We start from the raw sequence: 23,707 nt of genomic DNA, 5'->3' as shown, positions 1-23,707 counted from the left end.
TCTTGCTCAGGGACACTTGGACACACCCAGGGCGGGATCGAACCAGCAACCCTCCAACTGTGAGACGACTGCTCTTACCACCTGCGCCAACGCCGCCCCAAATGAAGCAGTCTTATGAAGAAAAACAGCCTGTAAGTTTATGATGGAGCAGTGAGAGGAGAGGAGCGGTGACATCCAGCTGACACTGGCACCCTGGTGCTACCAGGGGACACATGTGGAATCTCCAGGCCTCATCCGGAGAGGTTCGGCCCCACCAGATGGGGCCGGTCGGAAAAGGCAATTAGGAATTTACATCCAGCTGAACCTTTGCTATCCTCAGTGGCCACCTTCATCAAACATCCCTCACTCAAGATTAGGGTCTGTCTCCCGTAATTCCTCCCGCTCCGGAGACGGCCGCTGCGGGGGGCGCGGCTTTATCAGCCGGCTCTGGAGGCGCCCGCAAAGTGCGACTGGTTCTTTACATGCCCCCCTCCCGAAAACAATGTTTCAAAAGTAATGCACAGAAGCGGGATGGCTGAGCCCATGGGGGGGACTTCTGAGTGACGGCAGTGCCTCGGGCTTAGATTCAATCAGCCTTTGTCGTTTGCTTTGACTGACAAAGGACTGTAGATGCTGCCTTTACGCTTTTAGCCCCAACGTTTTCTCCAGGAACATATTTTACCGAGTGGTTTGTGTAGAAAGAGTAAGGAAAATGTTTTTTTTTAAGAAACGAAGGGGTTGAGGACTGGACTGATGTGGGAGCTCTGATATTAGCTTTGTGTGTGTATATTCTGTAAATATTTGATATATCTGTACAGATACCGTATTCCTACTGGGAGGGCATATCCAATTTTGATTGAAATTTGCCACAGAGAGTAAGAGAGATAGAAAGAAAGAGGGAGAGTGAGATAGTTGCTACACTGTAAGGCAAAATCTATTATTCCTCTGATAATGTTATTGTTTACTTATTGTTACTGTTTGATTGTTATCACTACACTATATGAAATCACAGACTTCATGCCAATCAAGTATTTGAATTTTAGAGATGGAGAGTGCATCCCACAACAGATAGTTGTAGATGAATTAACTCAGATGCGTGTGCTCACCAGCAGGTGGACTGAACCTACTCTGACTCTCCATTGGATCAAATGCCACAAACTGTATATACAGTGATATAAACATGGTTATATATATATGTATTAATGGGGTTAACGTGCTGATTCACCAGGTCCCTCCAATGTTTGTGACAAATGATTTCAGAGGTGTTTCTGATAAGTCAAATTAGTCAATCAAGTGTGTTTAGTTTGTTCTTTAATACAGGTATAAGAGTGCTTCCAGTATGTAGTCTTGATTCTAGGCTTTTGATTTTTGGCCTTTGGGGTCTGTTATTGGGATTTGTCAACATGAGTTGTTACAATGAAAGAAAGCCTGGGGATCTCAGTCATCAGAACAGAACTACAGAGGCTACACTGCAAGATGCAAGTCACTAGTAAGCCACAAAAACTGAATGACCATGTTACATTTTTCTTAGAAGTACCTAAGAGACAAAAGCTCTTGTGGACAGATGAAAGCAAGATTCACTTCAAGTATCAGAGTGATGGCAAAAGCAAACTGTGTTTTGGCAAACTAAGCAGTAGGGATAGGAAAGCACCTAGAGGTAGGAAAAGACAGGCATTGCTGGCCTGAATGGTCTGTTCCCACCATTACATTATGTTATATTATGTTAATTAAGAGTCAAAGCTAAGGATGAATGTTCATTGGTCAGGTTTTAATGTGTTGCTAATTCCCTCCCCCCTTTCCCATGGCTACATCAAAGAATAGTGATGAGCTGGAGGAGTGACCCAGGAACACTTCCCTGTCTGATCTCGCCCTCATATAGCACATCATTAATGCTTATTATGGTTATGCACAAATATCAAAATAGCATTTTGACCTAGATGCTCATAACCAACTCAAAAATAATCCTTCAGGAAAATGCCAATCTAATTATTACCAGGGAGCAGACCCTCTTAATGCAGTTAATAATGTTACAAGACCATGTCAGGGCCATTAGCTGTAGTAGACTGCTTTTCTTTTACTGGGAAAGTTAATCTGTCATAAAGATAATAGTACCCACTGGGATCGCAAGTCAGTTGCCTGTTTTTTGAAGGAAGTTGTCTGAAGGCTGTGCTAAAAATGGAAAAGTCCCTCAAAGGGAAATGTATTTTGGATGCACTAGTGTACTATATGATGGTATACCTCAGAAAGCAATTGAGCATTGCAAACAAGAACAGTATATGCAAAAGTACTGATGGTATGCAGTCTGATGGAAAAAAAGCAATCTCATGGTCTTTCAACCATCTAATTATCTAACTAGCTTCTTGTTTCAGTAAGTAAGTTTTGGTGAAACCCGACAGCCTTATTTTCAAAACACCAAAAATAGACATTGTGCAAGAACAAATGGCAACTTGGTTTTCCTGCCCCAAAACCAGGCAATGGTGGTATATTAACCAAATGTGTGCAGTTGATAAACTCCAAAGCTCTATAAAAGCTCTAGCTGCAATTCATATGGCAAAAGTGTTGTCTGAAACTCTGAATCCAATCATAGACGTCCTAAGGAACCAATTTCACCCCTTTTTTTCACGGAGTTAGAATAATTTTCCTTCACATAACAATATTTGTCATTTCTAATATGCAAATAAGGGTAGATAGTACGGTAGTTGAAGCACAATTCCAGGGTGAGTACATTATCTGAAATGAGTCTGATTTATATTGTTAACATTCTGAGGAATCCATTCCACCCCACATTTACTCAGTGATTTCCTTTTGCAAGATTTGCATGGAGAATTGGATGGCCTTCAAATTTTCCACATTTTGGCTAGCCATGTAATAATTATACCCCAGCAACAATTTGTATGATAATGCAGTGATGTGGAACTGTGAAACCTGATTTAGAAACTAAACATTTAAAAGAATTTGTAGTGTATTCCCTTCAATAAGATTTTTAACTCCCCACAGTTTATAGCACATATGGTAATTACATGAGACCATTTTCTAACTTAGTTTAGCAAACATTTGGCTTGACAATTGGATGTTCTGAATATGAAATTTAGCAGTGTAATGTAATTTATGTTAGCAGTTAGGAATTGGTAGCGTAATGTAATGTACATAAGCAGTAGGGAATTGGCAGTGTAATGTAATGGATGTCAGCAGTTGGGAATGGCCGATGTAAAGTAATGTACAGTATGTGAGCACATTTCAGAGTGATGTGACTCTTGCAACCAGCAGACAGCAGCAGGTTTCCACAGTTCAGTGTTTACTATGTCCAGCATTAGGAGGCCTTGATTCTTCCAGTATAGTATGTGCTGTTCCAAGTTTGCAGGAGCTTAAAGTTTTTCAGCTCATTGTTTGAGAGGACGCTACATGTACCTGCTGGACCTCTGTGAGTCAGCGGGGATCTCTGACACTGACACCATTCAGCATCGTCCTCCTACTCTCTCCTCCTCTCTCCTCCTCTCCCAGCCTCTTCACTCTCCCTCCATCTCTTTCTCTGACTCACCTGGCTCACTAACGCACTGCATCTCATCCTTTTCGCTCTGTCTCAATCCCTCTTTCGCTCTCCATCTCTCTCCAAACCACTCTACCTCTCTCTCGACAATCACTCACATTTCCATATCCCCACACTCACACGCAAGCACGCACGCAGTCACACTTTTCTTTCCTTTTCCTCTTTCCTCTTTTCTCCTACTTCCAAATGTGCCGTTCCCCTACGGAGACCCCCAATCTCCTCTCTTTCTCACACACAGGTCCTTAGAGGACAGACACTCTGGTTCTCTCCAGACGGCTGTTTTTCAGGTCTCCAGTGGGCTTTTCCCCACACCTTTCCCAATCCACTTCTATTCATCAGATTTTTATTGGTAGGACAAAATTGGTAGGGCCTCCATTTCTCCCTGTCAACCTCTCTCCCTGCTTCCGTGATGCCTCTCATGAGTGCTCTATCACTGCCTTTAACTTCTCTATTTCTTACCTATACTCCTCTGCTTCATAGTGAGACTCCATACCCCAAGAACTTCGCCGGAACTAGTCCAAAAATAAGAAATGGTAGAACTCACACAGAACTAGAGGCAATACACAGTTTTTTGACTCTGAAGAAGACGTTGTAGAGGTCAACATGTCTGGGCAAGGAGTCTTTCACTATAGACTGTTTGTCTTGGCTGCTGAGCAAGAATAGTCGTCTTTTATTCAGCTGTCTCATAGCAAATCTGGGCATTTTCTTTTTTCATATTCCTCTATTTCAGTCTTTCTCCTACAATGTCCACTTTAGTACTTGTACTACTGGCACTAAACTTGCATCGCATTGTCATTTAAAGTGGGATTTTGTAATTTGGAGTGAGAGGATTTTGATGTTGTCCTTTCAGATCATTTTTATTTCTTCTAATTTTCTTATTTTTGTTTGATTACTGTTTGTTTCTGTTTGATTTGAGGCATGTGGCTTTGTAATTATCATGCAATCATGTGAGGCTGTTTTTCCATCTGTGTTGTGCATTTTCAGAAATTATTAAACAAATTTGGGTTGAATTCCCAAATCTCTATTCCTCTACGTCCCTCTCCTCTCCTTTATGTTTTTTTCTCACAATATCCCTTCATCCTTTGCCCCGTCTCTCTATTTCAGTCCTCTCCAATATATTTCCAACTCTGGGTTACTCCCAATCTCCACCTACCTCTCTACTCATTCCTCCCTGTATCCTTCATGCCCTTTCCTTTAACGCTTTCATCTCCCTGCCTTTCATTCTTTCCCTCATTCTGACTCACCGCTAGTCATCCATGTCGCCACCTTCAATCTCGCTTTTTCTCTTTTCCTCTACCTGGCTGTCCATCGCTCTGTCGCACTCATAATGTCAAATGAAACGAATGACTTCAAAATTAGACAGATAAAAGCAGAGAGCTTGTTGCTCTGATGAATCATTGTCCAACCCCACCCTTCCATAAAACATCCAAAACTGATTCATCTCCTTATGAGATAAGTATGTCCATGCTAATGGTAGCCACAGCGCAACAAGGTTATGATCTGCTTGGGAAAAACCATTACACTGGAGGAATGTCAGGCTTTGCGAGCAGATCATTCGCTAATGGGATCAGACAGTCAATCAAATATGTGCAGGCTCCAGCATTGTTCTGATTGACATATCATATCTCGCTTTTAGCAATGTTTACATCTATTTCCGGAATAAGCCTGTTAATTTTTTCCCCTCTCACGCAAGAGAGATGCGCTTGCTTGATTCTTCCTCTGTACTCTCAAATGGCATTATTCATTTTCAGGAAAATTAGGACAGGAATTTAGGCTTTTGTGTATTCAGTTTATGAAATTTGAATAAATGTTATTTAAGGAAGGGCTCATCCTGCTTACTCACCGAGTTTTGACTCATCCTGCAATTCAAAAACTCAGATTGTGACAGGCCAGTTTGCTCTTCGCTTCAGTACCATGGTCTCTTTAAGTCAGTCACAGGATTGACTGAGAATCAATATCATGTAAAGTATGATACACCATATAACTATGATTCTCTATCCTGTTATTTTCTCAGCTTTTTCGTAAACACTTTCTGTCATATAAGAATTAATGTAGGAGGAGAGAAATGTACGTATTTTGAAGTAACTTCCATTGTACCACATACAACTCCTGCCACGGCAGGGGTGATGGCAACTCTTAATCCAAAATTCAATAAGGCTCCACGCCGGGGGCGGGATGAAAAACCTGTGTAGCAGCTTAACTGGCTATTTTTAATTAATTTATACATCATACAAATTATATAATGGACAGATGATATAACGGACACCAGCCAATGGCAGTGCCAGCAGCCCACCAGGAAAACCCCCGCCCCTCCCGATAGCTAATCCGACCCTGGTACGAGTTAAAACTTGTGAGTGAGAATGGTGAGAAAACAAGCCACAAGCTTTATGTTTGTGGAACATCCCTACATCAGAAAAAATCCATAACATTCCATGTTAATGTTATAAAACCTCTTTATCTTAGTGGTGTTTTAAATATTATACCCTTAAACATTTAGTAGAGATTTTCCAGGATAGGACCAACAGTAAAAATGATATCATTACATGCAGAAGAAAAAAATCCAAGATACAAAATCTGGCGAGGGCATTTGAATGGTGGAATCTATATAAGAAAGGGCCAGAGAAGCTGACGGATACTCTTTCCCTAGGGCGGAGAAGCACAGGAAGAGAGAGGAGGGTTTTACTGGCATCTGTGTCGTGTGGGCTGTCACAGCTGTGAGGCCTGACAGGCTTTAGTGTGTAACATCTCTCTGACTGTGCAGTGACCTGCACAGGCTGTTTTTATCCCAGCATGCCATGGGGGAACAGGGGTGCGAGTCATTCTCTTTTCTTTCAGAGAGATGTCAGAGACCCGGAGTTGTCATGGGTTTCAACCTCAGAATGCTAAATAGGAAGTTTGTCGGTAAACTCTGTTCTTGGGCCTGTGACTGTGTTCCTCCACATTTTGTCTTCAACCACTCGCTCAAAATACTCATGATCCGCCTTCGAATCTGAATGCCTTTGGCATCAGAAGTGAAACAGACAGAAATGTCAGCGTTAATCGGATTAGTGTGTAAAAAAAGCCTTGTAGTTGGCAAACGTTGTTGATGCTATAATTATATTAATGCTTTATATATCCAGATGAATCCCACTGAGGCATAAATCTATCCAAGGAAGCCCCGGTGAAGAGGGTGCAACAGTAAATGGTTACTGTATATTCCCCCCGGACACAATGCAGAGCAGCACAATGCTAAAACAACATCCACAAAACCGTCTTAATCTTAACAATCCTACAGGTGAACAGCACCTTAATTCCAATAGCAACTCAGCTACTGTTTTTTTGGAAAATACTTAAAATCAAATGGTGGGCTGAAGTGTTGAAGATGCGCTTATTTCTCCAGCAAGGTAATGAAAAGCCATCTTTCCAAATTCAGAGGAAAGGCAATACACTAAAGGTGGCAAGCAACTATTAACACTGAAAAATAACCGACCACCTAGGGCAAATACGGCACTCTGATTGGCTGAGATGTGTCAGTTGGGTGGTGATTAATTTTGTATAACCTTGCTAACGAGAACAGGTGTGTATAATTTTTCACAGCAAAAATATCCAACATTAATGCATACACTGTGCAATGCGTTTCTAATTCAGAAAGTGCTGCACACGTAGAGGAATATACTTTAACACCCAGAGAGGCTAAAATATATTTAGTACACTGATCTTCTCTGTAAACTACATATAGCGTGAAGTCGATAATAATTTACTATGTCGTTTTGTGGGACTCGCTGCAAGAAGGAGACATGCCAGCTGATTTTGACAGCTACAGTCCTGTAAAACTCTCCAAAATATTGAGGTCTTTCTGTGCTTCAGTTAAAAATGGGAAGGGCTCCGTTCAGTTGCATTGCACTGAAGTCTGGAATACAGCTTCAAATTTATATTAATCGCTTTCTATTATTTTACGAGCTAACAATAGTTAATAGCCAAACGTTATATTTCCTTCCGGGGATGGTGAGCTAGTGAACTTTTCTTTGGTGATGATGCAGTTGGCTTTTAGCTGCAGCAGGGAATTTTAGGCTGCGTGAAGCATTATTTTCTCAGCAACAAGGACATTTTTTCCTCCCGTTAGCATTACGTTTCAATTAATACATTTGTTTTTAAACTAAAAATAAATTGTCCATAGCTACATTACTTTGGCAAGTTAGCCGTGGTATAAGCTGAATAATACCCTATGACTGAGTCAGTTATGAGGAAATAACTGCCCCTTCAGGGTGGTAAATGGCCCTCTCCTTACATATATACGTATAAATAGGTATAGGTATATGCAGCTAGCTTGTTAGTGCCAAGGTAATAACTGCAATCAGCTATAAACTATAAAGCAACATAGTATTTATTGTACAGACCATTCTATTTAATTTAAGTCTCATTACTTTCAAACACAGGAACAATACTTGCCCACACTGATGGGATACATTTTATTTGAAGAGAGTGCATGTTATAACTCTGTGAAATGTGCTTTGCTTGGTAATTGCATATATTGCTTCTCTAGTGGTTGCAAAGAGAAATCATGAAATGTCGGCTTACAGGAATTGTAATCGTTTCTTTAGACAGCGGAAGTGATGTTCTTTTTTTCTTAGGAATGTTCTTCGTCATGTGTTGTCTTTATAGAGGAGCAATCAAAGACATACACATTAAGTAAACACAGATTCCAATGAACATGTCCTCTTCTCCCTGTGACTCACAGCGATAGCCCACGCAGTGGCCCCAGTTCCTTCCTGTAGTCCCAGTGATGTCATCAACAGAAAGGCAGATGCCCACTTATAGGCCTTGACTAGTTTCCATTTAACATCAGCAATTTTCAGTAGCAGGGCTTATATGTCCTGCGCTAACCCTGGCCTTCTGCTTGTTTTCTGAAAGAAGGGTGCTGAATGAAAGATAGTGGTGTACTGCAAGACATGCGTAATTTCAGGGATCACACTCCGCCTACCCTCAGTCTTCAACCCAGGAGACAGTCAGGCTGGCACCCCTGATTATATTTATAAAGGTAATTAAGCTGAAGGAAAATTAACAGGCAGTCATGCACCATAGACTATTAATCCTGTGATCCTAATGTTCACACACACAAACTCACACTCACACAGATATATACACACATGCATGCATGCATACACACACACACACACACACACACACACAAGCTTTCATTAAGAGCTGTGAGAAAAAGCTAGAAATGGCATTGCCTCTCAACCTAGTGATAGACTACAAATGTTCTGTATAAATTTAGCAGTGCAATATATCACTGCCAGCCAGATGGTGACACTAGTTGTGCACCAAAAATATACAAACTCACCTGTTGAATACCTAATTAAATTTTATTTCACTTACTTTACTAATATTTTTGCACAAACATGCTTCATTTGATTTAACATGTTGTGATGCAAAATAGTTTTGAGAATTCCATTTTGAAATAGATGCTATTTGTTTACATAAAGCTTTAGAAATACATTCAAACATTGTGTTGAACGTTTTGACCATCCGCTGCCTCGCCAAGAAACGATCGGCTGCACTTTCATTGCTTTCTTTCTCCTGAAATTGGAGTGTATCATGGAGTTCTTAAGCAGTTTTTCTTGTTTGCTTGGTTGCGTTCTCATTGGAGTATTTGTCAAAGTTTAAATGTAAGGCTGCCACCCCCCCTTGCCAACAGCAGTCAGTATTCAGTACAGTAGCTGCGCACAGGGATGTTTGACTGTTGAATCTTTCACCAATGTGTTACATGTTACTGCACCATCCTGTCAAAGAAATGAAAGGCATGGTTCATTTCATCAGTACTTTGTATGCGGGGCGGGGGGTCAGGAATTACTGCTCCCTGCTTGTGCTGAATGTAGTCTCCCTCTGGCCTCTTTACCCCCCCTCCCCTCTCCCACCCTTCGCTCAACTGATATGTGACAGTCCCGGAATGTTAATTCCGATCACTTCATTTCACCGGCTGCCTGCTGTTCGCGAACGGACCGGGTCTCGCTGGCAATAATGCGCGTGGAAATATATAAACGAAAAAAAAAAAAAGACAGCTGGACAATTCCTCGCTCTGTAAACAGGCGTGCAGGAATGAATTTTCCCCGACGCCTGCCTCCGTAATGTCGCTGCCGTCGGCGCAGTTTTTTCGGTGTGCCTCAGCAACATGATAATTTCTCCTGCTTATTTTGTATGCCCGGCGTATGCCTGCGGCTCTGGCCATCCGTTAAGCTGGATTTTGAAGCATGTCGGGTTAGGTACCTTACCCAGGGGTGCTGCTGCAGTGTCTTGCCCAAGATTCAAACTCAGCACCCTCTGGTGACAGGGGCTAATCCACAAGCGCTACTGCACCCACAGGGCATCCCTGTCAAACCGTACAATTAAATATTTCAAAACTTAATGTGTCTGAGGGCACAGGAGCCTACTGGATTTGTCCAAATATTCGTATTCATGTGCTTACCTGTGTGTTAATGCGTTTGAAATGCGAGCACTTTCAGTGCGGTCCATAAGTATTTGGACAGTGACAAATTTGTACTTTGTAGGCTGTAATGCCTATAAAGTGCACTCGATGCACATACCCTCAAATTATAGCTGACTGTCTGTGCATTATTTTGAGGGATGAATAAATAAACATAATTTTTAAAAAAAGAAATTGCCAAAAATATTTCTTCATTTTATAAATATGTATGGTTAAAACTTTTTCAATCCTGTTTCTACTTTAACTTATGCCAATTTAAATAATTCTAATCCATTTATTGGATTTTTTACTTGCATTGCTTTTGCTTTATTTATGAATATCCTGCTAACTGCAAATCTTAATTTGAATTAACCAATAATCAAGCCAACTGTAATCAGGTTCTGCTGATCTCATTAGAACTGCTTTCAGCATCTGCTTTCTGAAAAAAAAACAAAAAAAAAAACACAGTGAGGTGTTTCTTAACCCCGAGTCTCAGGGTTGGTTATCTAACAGGATCACAGCGACGCACTCTAATGCGTGCAACAGAAAAAAACACAAATAATTCCCAGATGCATGTAGACACAGTGTAGAGGAAATTTGTATTGCCTGTTTTTATTGTTGCCTGAAGATCTGCAACAATCAAATCATGTTTCCTTTACTCCCTTTTTATGTTCAGAAGAATCACAATCATTTTTTATTTTTGTTTTTCTATGGCTTATGATGTTTGAGCAAGTTTACTGTGTAACCGTGCCGATGGGTGAAACTAATAAAGTGCACTGTTTTACAATACAGAGTGATCATATTTTCATCCTTAGCTATGGCTATGGCTTTTTTGCGTGAACCTCGCATTTCATTACAATTGCAACTATTTCATGTCCACACCTTCCAAATTGTAAAATTGTATTTTTTTATAGCATTTAGATTTCTGGTTAATGGAAAGTGATTCATTTTGGTTTAATCCTCGACTTTTACCATATTATTCAGGCAGGTTTGTGTGTATGCCACTTCAGGCTTCTTACAGTTTTGATTGTCTGGGATGGACGTGTTAGTTTTGGAGAATCTTAAGAGCAGCAATGACATGTCACTGGATAATAAATATTCGCTTAAATATGGCTATTCTGCCAAACTCAAAACGTAGCACAATCCATAAACACATTTTAGCATGCCTGCTCCAAATTATAATGAAAAAGAAAAAAATTATAATCAAATGAGTTGCTTTAGACTTACTGCATATCCAGGTATTAAAAAATATACAAACAAACAACTCAGCCATGCCATATTTTCCTTTTGTAGTTTACTAGCTATCTTGGCAAAATAATTTGCCTGAGGAGGATTTTTTAAGGTGCCTAAAAGGAGAGTGTGGAGACATGTTGGGTATGCCAGACATGTTGGGAACGCTGGTTGCGATGGACTAGAAGTTGTAGTAACAGGGAAGAAAGTGCCTGATCAGATTGCAGGGGTACTACAGTAGACAGGAGGGGGTACTACAGTAGGTTGCAGGGGTACTACAGTAGACTGGAATTACTGAAGTGAAGTCGGATGTGCATCCATTCTCCACGGCCTTGAGTTGCTGCTAGAACTCAGCAATTGAGCCTCAACTGTGAATATAAGGCCCTCTTGCTGTGTTCCAGTCAGCTTCAGTTCTGCTCAAACAGTAGGCAAGGTAGGATGGTGCAATGCAGTCAAGAAAATTACTTCAAGATACTTTGTCACATGCTCATACAAGTATGTACAGTAAAAGAAGTGAAAGATACAAGAAAAGAGAAGACTTGTGTCATCTTTGAAACAAGTGATACATTTCCTTGTCTGTGTCTGCAACTCTGTTTCTTCCTCCAAAAAATAGTGGATTAAAAATAAATGGGGTGGCATTTACTAGAAGATTGACCTCTAAAAGGATGGCATCAAAGTCCTGTTACAGAAAGGTGGACAATGAAAACAAGGCACATCCTCTTGAGCAACAGGGAGAAAATGCACTCTGTAAATATGGCCTTGGTGCACCATTCTTCTGTATAGTCGTTTTGGAGAATGAGGTCAGAGAAAAGAAAGGAATTTAATCTGCAGTTTTGTTGAGATGGGAAAAGTACCTTTCAATTTTGAGTGTACAGTGGGGTGAAGTTTTTCAGCAAACACAACCCTTGAGCCCAGGCATGCAAAGCAGTGGGGAGTTGGAGCATTGCAGGCAGGGGTTGAGCAAGGTTGTGGAGTAAGATTTGTCTGTTGAAACAAAAATAGAAAGATTGAGAGAATAATTATTTGCACTGCGAATAAAAAAAGATTCCAAGTAAATATTTATGCTAGAGTAAAACTGAAATGTAAATGCAAGAAAAAAAGTGACAGAAAGAACATTAAAAAAAAAATGTTTTCAATATTAACTCAATGCAAGTGTAATCTCCTCTTGCCATCAAATAGTTTTTGGGCCTATAGTTCCATTACCTTTGATTACGATTCCCGGAACTTTTCCTCTTTTGTTTAGTTGGGTCAATATGTGACAAATCTCACATATAGGTGGGGTCTAAGAAGATGGCGTATACCAGGGGTCTCCAACCCTGGTCCTGGAGAGCTACTGGGTCTGCTGGTTTTTGTTTTCACCTTAAAATCAGCACCTTTTGAGACCCAGGTAACCAGGTGAGGTGAGTTAATTAATTAAATAAGAGCAGTTGATTATAGTTAATTGCAGGGTAAGAACGAAAACCAGCAGACCCAGTAGCTCTCCAGGACCAGGGTTGGAGACCACTGGCGTATACCATACGTCTATTGGTCATTCAGGATTTTGAGTGCCAGCTCCCCAGAAAACTGTTACCACGGTCACTCAGTGAGTCATCACGGGACAGGTATTGAGCACTCGAGCATGATCACAAGATGGCAGACCAGGCTCGAGCGAATGTTACCCAGCAAGTTTTCTTCTTGAAACGTGTGGATTTACGCAGCCTAATCTGTCATCTATGTGTTGCGTAGAGTGCTTCCATCTCCCACCCTCTCAGAATGCTGTTCGATACGCAGAGATGCTGTGTTCCGTTACACAAGAGGCCTCTGACTCACGCATCGCGATTCTACCCCAGGCCAGGCCTGTACTTTCCTTGCCTTTGTTTTGCCAGAAAATGGCCTTGATTTGTCCTCACCGCTTAAAAAAGAAACCTCTCGAGTCCTGCACTCCAATCTCGGCAGGCGTGCTCGCAGTGGTAACTGCGAGAGAGAGCTTCACCTCCATGAGTCATTTCAGCCTAACTGCCACTTTCCGTCCGCCAACAGTATATTTGTGAGGCCAGAAGGGATTCATCGTTTTTTTAAATGCCTTTTTTCCGGCATGACAAGTAAAGAGAAATGTTGGGCCAGTGCTCTGGTACGTTCAAGTCACTTAGGGACCACTCAATCATAACATTTAATTTACAAAATTTCAGAAAGAAAGAATCGCAATGTTCACAATAATACCAGCAGGTGGTCGTTTTAGCAAGAGACCATGAACGTGGTTTGAGTCTCAGAATAAAAGGCTGAAATACTGACAAAATATTTGTCAAATATTTAATTTACATCTGAATATATGTATTTATATAATCCTGTCTGACAAGCCAAGATATTCAATCGTGCACCTTGAAACGATAGTTAGTGAGCGTGTCAATTTGCCAGTTGACAGCCTCTCTTTATTCAATATGCTCTCGCTGTTACCCATAATATAGAATTATTACTGAGAAACAGAAATAAGAATGAGATAGAAATTATTCTTCAAGCAAAAATAAGAGAAGAAAGAGGAAAAGTAGGCCCATAGGAAAAATACATTGGTAGTGAGGGAAAGAAAGGGAGGAAGATAGAAGAAGAGAGAAAAGAGAAGTGGATAGCGTGCTTGTGTGAGTGATTGTCGGCATATCGGCTCGCACACCTTTTCTCCCTCCCCTCAGCCAGAACAGAGCCACTGACTCTCCAGGCCTCTGTTTACCATAGATAGAGTACAGAGTGTGATAGAGTTAACCCTTGTAACTAGCGTTACAGCGCTAGAGTGGTCCCTGATGTATATGGTCACACAGGTGTGATTAGAATACAAGACTACAACTATATGTTTCTAAGACATTTATTGATAGTTGGGGCTGTCAAAACTATTACCCCCTTCCCCCTCCCCATTTTAATTCTTCAAGAAAAATGGTTTCAAAATGAAGTTCTTAGCTTTCAAACCACACCTGAACCCATTGATTTTATTTGCTCAATCAGCTCCTAGTCAGCAAATCAAACAAAATGCTTATTAAAAGCAAGTCAATTATTATTAATAATTAAACTCACTTTAGCAGGGTTGATGGCACTTGAAGCCTAGATTGAGAGGCATTGCTCTTACTGTTCATTCCTTGTAGCAGTAATTTCACCATGCCAAAGAACTAAGTTTGGACCTCAGAAAGCTGATACTGGATGCCCACCTTAAGCAGGACGGCTATATGAAATTTGCCATGGAGGAATGGGCTAAAATCCCTTAGGAGACCTACACTACAGGTACTATAGGAACTACAGCATGAGGTTACTGTAAGCTGTGAATCAGAAAGGTTACAATTAGATTTGACAATTAGTTAATTAATAACTAATAGTCAATTCATAATTGTGACCTTGCTTTGTGATTTTTGTCATTTTCGTTACAGTACCTTAGTGAAAGATTTTCATGGGGTAACTACTTGGGGTATTTTTATTCATTTTTATTCTTTTGTTTCTGTCCTTGAAAAAGGAGCAGGAGTAATGTCAAGCATTTTATTCCTGTTTCAAGTCAAATACTTCAATCGATTGTGTTCATTTTTTGTTGTTGCTGGAACTCAGACCAGCTCCCAGCTCAACATGGTTGACCAGAGTCTTTTCGGTTTTTGTAAAGGCTTGGTAGCTTTCATGACCACAGGCAGTGGTATACTTGCTTCAAGGCTTCTGTTACATGGAAAGTGATTTTTCCATGGCCTCGAACAACGCTAAGGCTACTTAACATTCATCTCAGGTTTTGCTTATCAGGCCTGATACAAAGTCTGCTGCAGCTTTAGTAGGGGACTGACACTGACAGAGCAGCTGCCACTGTCTCACTACCCTGGCCATGTAAGTCCTTGCTTACATGAGCAGAACAGCTTTACACTTTGAGAAGGTTTACTTTCCTTCGGCAGAATATTGAGGATATTTCCCCTTACTTTGTGGTCCCCTTTCCTTATTCAGGCATGGTGGACAGACTGGTAATTTCACGGCTGTCATGGTGACTAGACAGGGATGTAATCTGGAGCTGAAAACATATCTGCATTGTTATTAGTATTGCTATGAACGTTGAGGACAGAGAGGAAGTTTTTACCCATGGGATTATAGGTAACACTTAATATCACCTTATTCTTATTCATTACTGTACATTTGGATTTGCTGCTACATATTTTCAACAGGAGGCCATAATAAATAACATGCACATAGGACAGCCTTTCTGTAAATCTATTAACAAATCCTTATTATGAATTATTCTGACCTGAAGAAGCATGAGTAAAATAAAGTTGATTGTTCAAATATTTGAAGTTGGGATCCCATAGAATATTCCACTGTGAAGTGACTAGGCTTTGCCAGAGTGAGGATAGGGGGAGCTGAACTCAAACAAATGTGTTTGCCAGTTCTACTGACTGAAAATATAATCCTAAAATCCCTTCCCCGCCTCCTCGGTATGAATTTCCAATGAAGAATTTTTATTTTTATCTCTCTTTCCCCAATATATTCCCCAAGCATTTCTGTGTTCAATATTGTATACATTTATCTAACCAATAGTATTCACAATAACTGCATTGTCATAATATACTGGCAGCACAAAAAATGAATAAATGCATATATACATAAATACAAATAAAATAAATATATATTATTGCCAAGGTGACACTGTTAACTTGCTGCCAGCGGTGCACTTTCCTTCTCTCCTAAAGTTTTTGTCTAAGACAAGAGTCTTTACCTATGCTCGTGGTTAGGTTGACTGATTAGCCGCAGTCAATAGCACTGTTAGGCTGCTTTCATTATTTCTCTGGGTGCCTTATTCTTGTACACAGTGCTTATACAGAAAGGAATGCTCATCTTTCTCTTGCATTTCAATGACAACTTTGGATGGAAAGGGAGGGAAAGGGTGAGCGGGTGGAAGTACGTGCATGTGCAGGTTGAGCAGGTGGGTGGCGTTGGGTTTAGAGTGGTCTTGTGCAATTTGGTTCTGTTCACTGTGGTCCTTTTCAATGTTGTCCAGTTGTGTGGTCCTGTCTCACTGTGGTCTTGTGCAGTGGAGTCCTGTTCAGTGTGGTCTTGTGAATTGGGGTCCTGTTCAGTGTGGCCTTGTGCAGTGTGGTCTTGTTCAGTGGGGTCTTATGCAGTGTGGTCTTGTGCAGTGTGGTCCTGTTCAGTGTTGGCTTGTGCAGTTTGGTCCTGTTCAGTGTGGTCTTGTGCAGTGTGGTCCTGTCCAGTGTGGTCTTGTGCAGTGGAGTCCAGTTCAGTGTGGTCCTGTTCAGTGGAGCCCTGTCGGCCTAATATGACATGAAAGAAACTTGCACGGTAGATTTATCTGGGCAGTCGCTCCAAGTCTTGCTTAGTGTATGTCAAAACAACATTTTATTGTAATGTATTCCTTTAATGATAAAGCCTGGGAGCTTATGGTGTTATCTCTTAGACACAGAGTCAAACACAGTGTGTTTTGGTTGGGGGGGGGGGGTTATTGAATGGGGGATAATATAATATATATACTGTATATTGTGTAGTTGCCCATTTACAATTCAAAAATATAGTTTTATTACAATGTAGGAATTTTTTTATTGCATCACATTAGCTGATGAAGGTACATTCATTAAACTTGTATGTAAATCTCAATGCGTCAAACCATGTGAACATTAATCATGTACTGCAGGTACTGTCTGTTGCTTTTAAAGATTATGTTTGAAACTGTATATTGTATATCACATGCTAAAATGGTGGTTTGTACAGCAATATCTCTTCATTTTATTTAAATTCTTTGAGCCCCTCTCAGCAAAGATAGGAGTAACTCCGCGTGGCCCTGCATATAAGAAGAGAGGAAGCAAAATTAATTCTTCTGGCTTGCCGAACGCAGTCTTGCTAAGACGCAGATTAGTACCCTGACCGCTCGATTGCTCGCCCCACGCCTGTAGGTCTTATTTCAGATATAAATTCTCATACTCAATTCTCCAATTACACGACTCATTTACTGTTTGGAAGGGTGCAACTGTGCTGAGTGGTTACAATGGAAGGTTATCCACATCATGTAGACACTGACAGAAGCGACAGAACTAAGCTGGGAGCAGGTAGAACTGCATGTTTCTCCTTTTCTTTTTCATTATTATTGTATAATGAAAGACATTTTCAGTTCTGTTTCTGTAGTACCATTCACCACACATCACCAGAGTTGGTCTGAGAGAGTACTTGCCTAATGAAGTACCTTCTGGCTGTTAAATGATATTGTCATTTAACTGGTCACTAGCATACTACTCATACTACTTTCTCATTAAAATCAGCCTGAGATTCTGCATGCGCAGTATACTAGTATGTGGTTTTTAATTCAGCGCTACTGTCAGTCAGCTTCCTTGACCTGATGATGTCATCAGACTGGGACGTCCTGGTGTGGACTGCTACTGCCAGCACGATAGCGGAGCGGCCGTTCTGCAGCTCCAGTTCCTCATCAACGAGGTGAGTTTGACATCCTTCCTCACACTGTTCTGAATATGAGCATTCTGGGATGCTCGTCTGAAACGGTACTGTGGTACACAGGGTATGCCTGTGCCCCCAAGGACTCAAGTTATGCAGTTTAATATGAAATTGGTTATGAAATACTGTTTGCACTCTCACCCAAACCTCCCTCATCTGCATTCATAGACAGAGGGGATACCTCAGCATTTGCAGCAGTTAGGCCTGCTGAGTTGGGATGAACTTCTATTTTGAAAAAGGGCAGGAGATTTCTCTCATGACTTTCCTTCTCAAGCAATGAGGGGGAAACTATTCCACAACCGCTAATTACTATGGCACCAGTAAAAGAGGCAGAACTGGGGTGGGGGATCATTGTAAGAATGTGTGTCATGCACATACACTGAGTGCTCATTTCAATGAGCTGATTTTATCTGTCATTGTCTCCTCTGACCTTGATTGATTTCCGGGTCAGTCGAGGTCAGAGGAGACAATTGAAATCGAAGGCCCTATGGAAGAGCTAGTAGCAAGAAGCTAGGAGACTCTGGAAGGAGTATTGAGCCAGGAAACATGAGCGCAGACTTTGAACAACCATTATTTTAGAACACGTGACGCAATCGACTTGTGGAATCACCTCTCCCCATCTGCCATGTCTGTAACTGTAAATGGCTTCAAACTCATACTTGAAGAGCATCTGATGGGTGGAGCTAGAAGTGAGGAATGGAGGTGAGGAACAGAAGTGGTAGCAGGAGGTAAAAATGAGCGATTGGAAAGAGCCCAGTGTCTCTACGCCACAAGTAGTGGAAGCATTTCCTGAAATGGGGGGGGGGTCTGGATGGAGCCGAGTGGAATATCTGTATATGTAGGCTGAAGCCAATGGCTGAGAGCATTCTGAGTCTGAAAAACAACAGTTTCAAAACAAAGACAACAAAGTTTGGTGAGTAGAGAATTTATTCAGACTAGATTACTTTACAGATTGCGCATGTAATTAACAATACAAAATGTACTTTAATGGATAAAGCAACCAAAGAAAACATTGCTGCGGGTACCTTTTTCAGATAAACAGGTGTAATTCCCTGATAAGGAATTAAACCTTGTTAAAAATGAAGCTCCTTAAATGCCACATTAATCGCTGTAGGCATGCTTTCTCTGAAAGCAAAAATGGATTAGTATGGCATGAACTTTCATTTTGCTATGTTTCAATCATACTGGTGATATGAGAAAAATAAGTGGTAACATTTACCCAGTGGTTAAATTGCGATTTTTGAAGAGGGGAATCCCTCACTGGTGGAGGTTGGGACTGGCATTGTGGGATGGGCACGCCACTGATATTCATGAAAGCATACATCACATTTCTCTAATTGGAAGCTGTTAAAAACCACAAAAATCGCAATCAAGCATAAATAAATAAAATAAATAAATAAATAAAATTTTCAAATTACAATACAGAAGAGCCCTGGCACTGACTTTTATGTTCAATTCAGTTCAACTTGCAAGAGTCCACCTTGAGTGGGAGATAGTGGGAGGAAAGCCACACATGCTGACCTTTCCAGTAGCCAGGAGCCTTAGCCTTGTCGCTTGTTCCTAACTGAGGAGCGAAGCAGGGCAGTCCGGGTGCATCTCCCAAGTCCTGTGACAGCGTTGAACAAACACCTGAGCTGAGGGGACATGTATGATTTGCCGTTCTTAGAACCAGGGCAATAGGGTGATGTTGAAATGGTCAAAACACATGGACCAATAGGCTTGGCGAGAATTGATGCACTTGGCAGAATGGATATACTCAAGTTTTTTGTGATCAATCCATACCAGAAAGGGGGTGGGGCTGGGGCTTTCGAGTCAGTGCCTTGACTTGTCCAGAGGAAGCTTGACAGCGAGTAACTCTAAATCTATCACTGAATAAATAAATCACAGAGCCAATCACGTAGTTGCGCTCAGTGGGAGTGAGTCTGTGGGAGTAGAAGACAGAAGGGTGCAGCTTACCATCCTCTGGCGAGCATTGGGACAGGACAGTACTACCTCCAACACCAGAGGCATCTGTCTCCAGGTATTTTGGTGGAATGGCAGTCTAGTCTAGTATATCTAGTAGTCTAGTATAGCAGCTGGATCAAGGAGTCTGGGGCTCACAGAGAAAGTGGTTCAGGCAGAATGGGCTCCAGCCCAAAAATGTATTACTAGCCTGGCTGATGTGGGGATTATGCCTAATCAGTCAAGGGTGACGGGGTGAATCCATCACATGAAACACAACACTTAAGGTTGTGGTTCACTGGATATATGCCATGAGTGATGTGGGCTAGTTCCATGTCGGTTAGAGAATTGGCCACTAGGGGAGCTTGCAATGGGGTAGACGGGAGATGGAGCTGAGCAGCTAATTGGTCAGTCAATGAGTACCGACACAGTGTGCCGCCGCCCTTGAAAAGAGAAGTGGGCAAAAGGTTGTGGGCAGTAGGGGAAGAGTAGAGAGGAGTGATGCTAACCTGTAATCCCCCGTTTACAGAAGACCTCCAGTGATCTGTTGATGGTATCCAACTGGTTCTGATCGTTTCAAACCGCAACACTCGCTCATGTGCTGTTACACCTTATTTGAGTGGATTTAAACCGCTATTTCAAAGAAGGCAATGTTAATTGTTACCCAATGGCAACACGAGCATTATGCTATGTAATGCAGTGCTTATGATGGTTCTATACAGTATTTCTAAAATATAACATGAATAGAAAGACTTGCCAAAAAAATAGTGAAACACAAAGGAAGCTGAGAGAGCTGGGGCTGGAACAGCGTGTCCCGGCCTCTGCTTGGACTCCGTAATCAGCCGTCCTGACGCTGTCAATCACTGTCGCACGTCTCACAGACGAGAGCAGCTGCAGCTCTGCGGGCCCCCCTCAGACACCAGAGCCAACACTCCCCTAATAACCTTGACAGGAAGGAAGGGGCCAATTAAGGGGATGCTAATTGCAGCGCACGCTAGCGACTGTGTGTTTGCCCCTGCAGGGAGAAGGGAATAACGGAGGGGGTATGTCGATGACCAAGGGGAAAGGGAGAGGAAAGTCACTTCTCTTAGAATTCAATGCTAACGTCGATAGAACGACGTACGCGCAATGTGAAAATCAATGTCGTTTTTGTGCCTGTTCGTATATGTCCTTTGTGTGTGTTGGAGAGAGAGGGCGAGAGAGAGAACACGTGAAAGTGCTACAAATTTCAGGATGCAGAGGCTTCTCCTTCACAAAATTCTAGCCCTGAACTGTTTTCCAATTTTGACCAAATGGGTATGATTGCCTCTGTTTTCTTGCAGTCTTGAAGCAGACTGCAGTCTGCACAGTTTGACGGGGCCTTTTGAGGTGCTGAGGCCTGCTGTGCCGTCCTGTAACAACGTCCTTTTTGATTGGGTCAGAACCAGTTTGCTACCAGCTCACGTAGTGTACAACAGCTGGCTGCCCAGAAAGGCACACATGCACCTCCTTTGTAGTGCAGAGCGACTGCATCTGTCTGTGCTTTACGATAGCAGGGGACTCTGGGCCTCTAGCCTGTGCAGCAGGGCCAGCACAGTCATGCCGTCTCCAGGGCTGCTGAATGGCAATCTCATTAACTATCCCTGTGGAGCCCCAGTAATGTGGACTGAACTTGAGCATATGCAGGACAGAGGTTATGTGGACCCTGATGGGTGTAATCACAGGCATGCACATTCGTGTACACACACACACACACACACACACACACACACACTGCAACCTTTGTGCATTGTGTACATCTGCTTTTATATCCAGCACATATGCATACTGTACTCCTGCACGTACAGACACAATTAAACATCCAGGCACGCACACTTGTACTGAACAAAATAAAACAAAAAGTGTATAGTTGGTCTACAATAATATGAACACACCTAACATGCAGAAACTAGTACATTTCTGTGAAACATACAATGGCGTTCATGTGAAAAAGCAGAGTTACAGATGATGTGAAAGTGCTTAACAACCTGCTGGATTACTGAGCGGTGAGCACGTATGACCCGAGAGCTGAGCTGTTGTGTCCAGTGTCCTCTGTCCTTACTGTGTGATGTTTACGGGCTGCGGTGTACCAGCGGGCGGCAGCGTAATGAAAATTTGGCCGTAAACTTTTATTGGAATGGGATGAGCTGGTTGCCTTCCAGACCGAGCCTGTGGGTGTTTATCCTTGGCCGTGTTACGGGCCCAGCGGAGCGCTACGGTGGAACTTAACGGTGCGGTTGGCGAATGAGCTCGGTTCAGCGGGGTCCTTCTCGGTCGATTCCTCCTCAACACTTTCATGTTCACTTTCAATAGTGTGCATTTCCCTGAGAAATGCAGACAGCCGGCATTATGAAAGGAGTAAAATCCTCTCGGCCAAACTTCACCACACATTTGGCTTCGGAATTATTTTCTGCAGAGGAGTATATCAAAGTCACAGCACTGGAAGACAAACTTGTTCTTATAATAGGCCAGAGGTCTGGCTGCCTTTACACTGTAGAGAGAAATTTGTACTGCAGTGTTTATTTCAGATTCACATCAGATGCTACGGGAGCTTACCGATCTTCATAGCATGTGCATGAATTTGCAGAGCAGGCTTACATACTGGCGATGGACTCCATTCAGATGATATAAATATCAGCGGATGCAGAAGCCATCAACTCAGCAGTGATCAAAAAACCATAGAAACAAAGAACATAAAAGAAGTGAACCGGGAACCTGAGGCCCACAGGCACAGATATGATAGGTTTGATTTTTGTGGTTTGAGTTTTGACAGCAAAGTACCATGTGACATTTTTCCAGAAAAGGGTCCACAACCCTGTCAACCAGTCAGCTGAACCAGGCTGAGTCATGCCTGCTGTAATGGAAGCTGACAGGACATGTCGGCAGAGCGAGAGAGCTCACAGGCTGCCTTTGATAGGCCCTCAAGAGGAGGAAAAGGGCCACACATATATAGAACGTAATGAAGGTACAGAATGCATGGTTTTAGTGGATATAATCCAATCGAGCCCCCTCCTAAACTATGGTAACTAATTATATATAATAGGTGTTCGATAGCACGCTTGTCATGAGAGGTGCTGGCAATGACTGTGCCACAGATGATGCTGTTGGGTGTGATATGTGGTATATTTAATGCAGACATATTGTGACAGCCAGGGTAACTGCCAGAGCTTATTTTTCTATACAAGGACTCCTTGTGGCTCCTTATGATATACAGGTCGTTTCCCACCGCAAAAAAAACTGGGAGAATTCAAGAGGAGAAAGATCACTGATAGCACAGCTGTATAGACCGAAACAGGCGCGACTGTCTCTGGGAGGTAGATGTGACATAGCCTGGAGGTAATTTACCCATTATGTAGCAGCTACGTTGCGTACCACGGAATCAAATTTGTGTCAGAATTACCTAAACCTAGATTTGTGTCAAAAGTATCAAGCAAAACCTTACTGACTGAGAGCAAAGAAATAGATATTGCAAATAGAAATACTTATTTCACGAAGACCTTGGGAAAAAGTGAAATTTAAAAAGTAATTGTTTTCTACTGGCCTGTGTGTAGCCCCTTTAATCCCCATTGCGGTAGAGGGCAAGGCCCTAGGTTCATTTAACTATAATGTACTGTACTTTTGTTTAACTTGAGTGCCCCAAATGGACTTATTTCAAAGAACTGATCAACTGTTAAGCCTGATTACTCATTTACCCAATAAAAGCTTGTAATTAGACAAAAACCATGAGATAAGCAATTGAAATATTTACTTATTGTTCAAACAAAATAAAAGGAAAGGTCACATATTTATTAGGTATCACAATTCACTTATTAGTAATTAGTACACTTGAATGTTGTAGTGCAATAAAAGTTTGACTCACCTTCAAATAAGATACACTTTTAGTAGAATACTAAATCCAATCAGCATTGTGTTCATTCACATGTATAGGCGTTCAACATTACCATTTACTTAAAGCTGGCACATTTAAAACAAAATAAAAAGTACTCAAAACCCTTTGTTGCAGGCCTGATTGTAAAACGTTCAAAAAATGCCCACTTCCCTCTTCTCAGCCAATGGAAAAACCACTCACGCAGTTCAGGAGAAAATGGCGGTGTGCGTTAGTGTGC

General features: G+C 41.8%; 1 protein-coding gene across 6 annotated transcripts in view; it reads left to right on the top strand.

Moving 5' to 3' along the window:
* Nucleotides 1-23,707, top strand: part of LOC133124804 (syntaxin-binding protein 5-like) — a 188,408-nt gene that overhangs the window by 61,320 nt on the left and 103,381 nt on the right. For all 6 annotated transcript variants that reach the window (XM_061236300.1, XM_061236297.1, XM_061236299.1 and 3 more), the window contains exon 3: nucleotides 17,543-17,624. In XM_061236300.1, coding sequence (XP_061092284.1) covers nucleotides 17,543-17,624 — 82 coding nt within the window. The remainder of the gene's footprint in view (nucleotides 1-17,542; nucleotides 17,625-23,707) is intronic.

This window comes from Conger conger, chromosome 3 (genome assembly GCF_963514075.1).
Source record: "Conger conger chromosome 3, fConCon1.1, whole genome shotgun sequence".
Classification (NCBI taxonomy): Eukaryota; Metazoa; Chordata; class Actinopteri; order Anguilliformes; family Congridae; genus Conger; species Conger conger.
The sequence above is the reverse complement of the archived record's forward strand: the minus strand, read 5'-3'. Positions and strand labels throughout refer to the sequence as shown.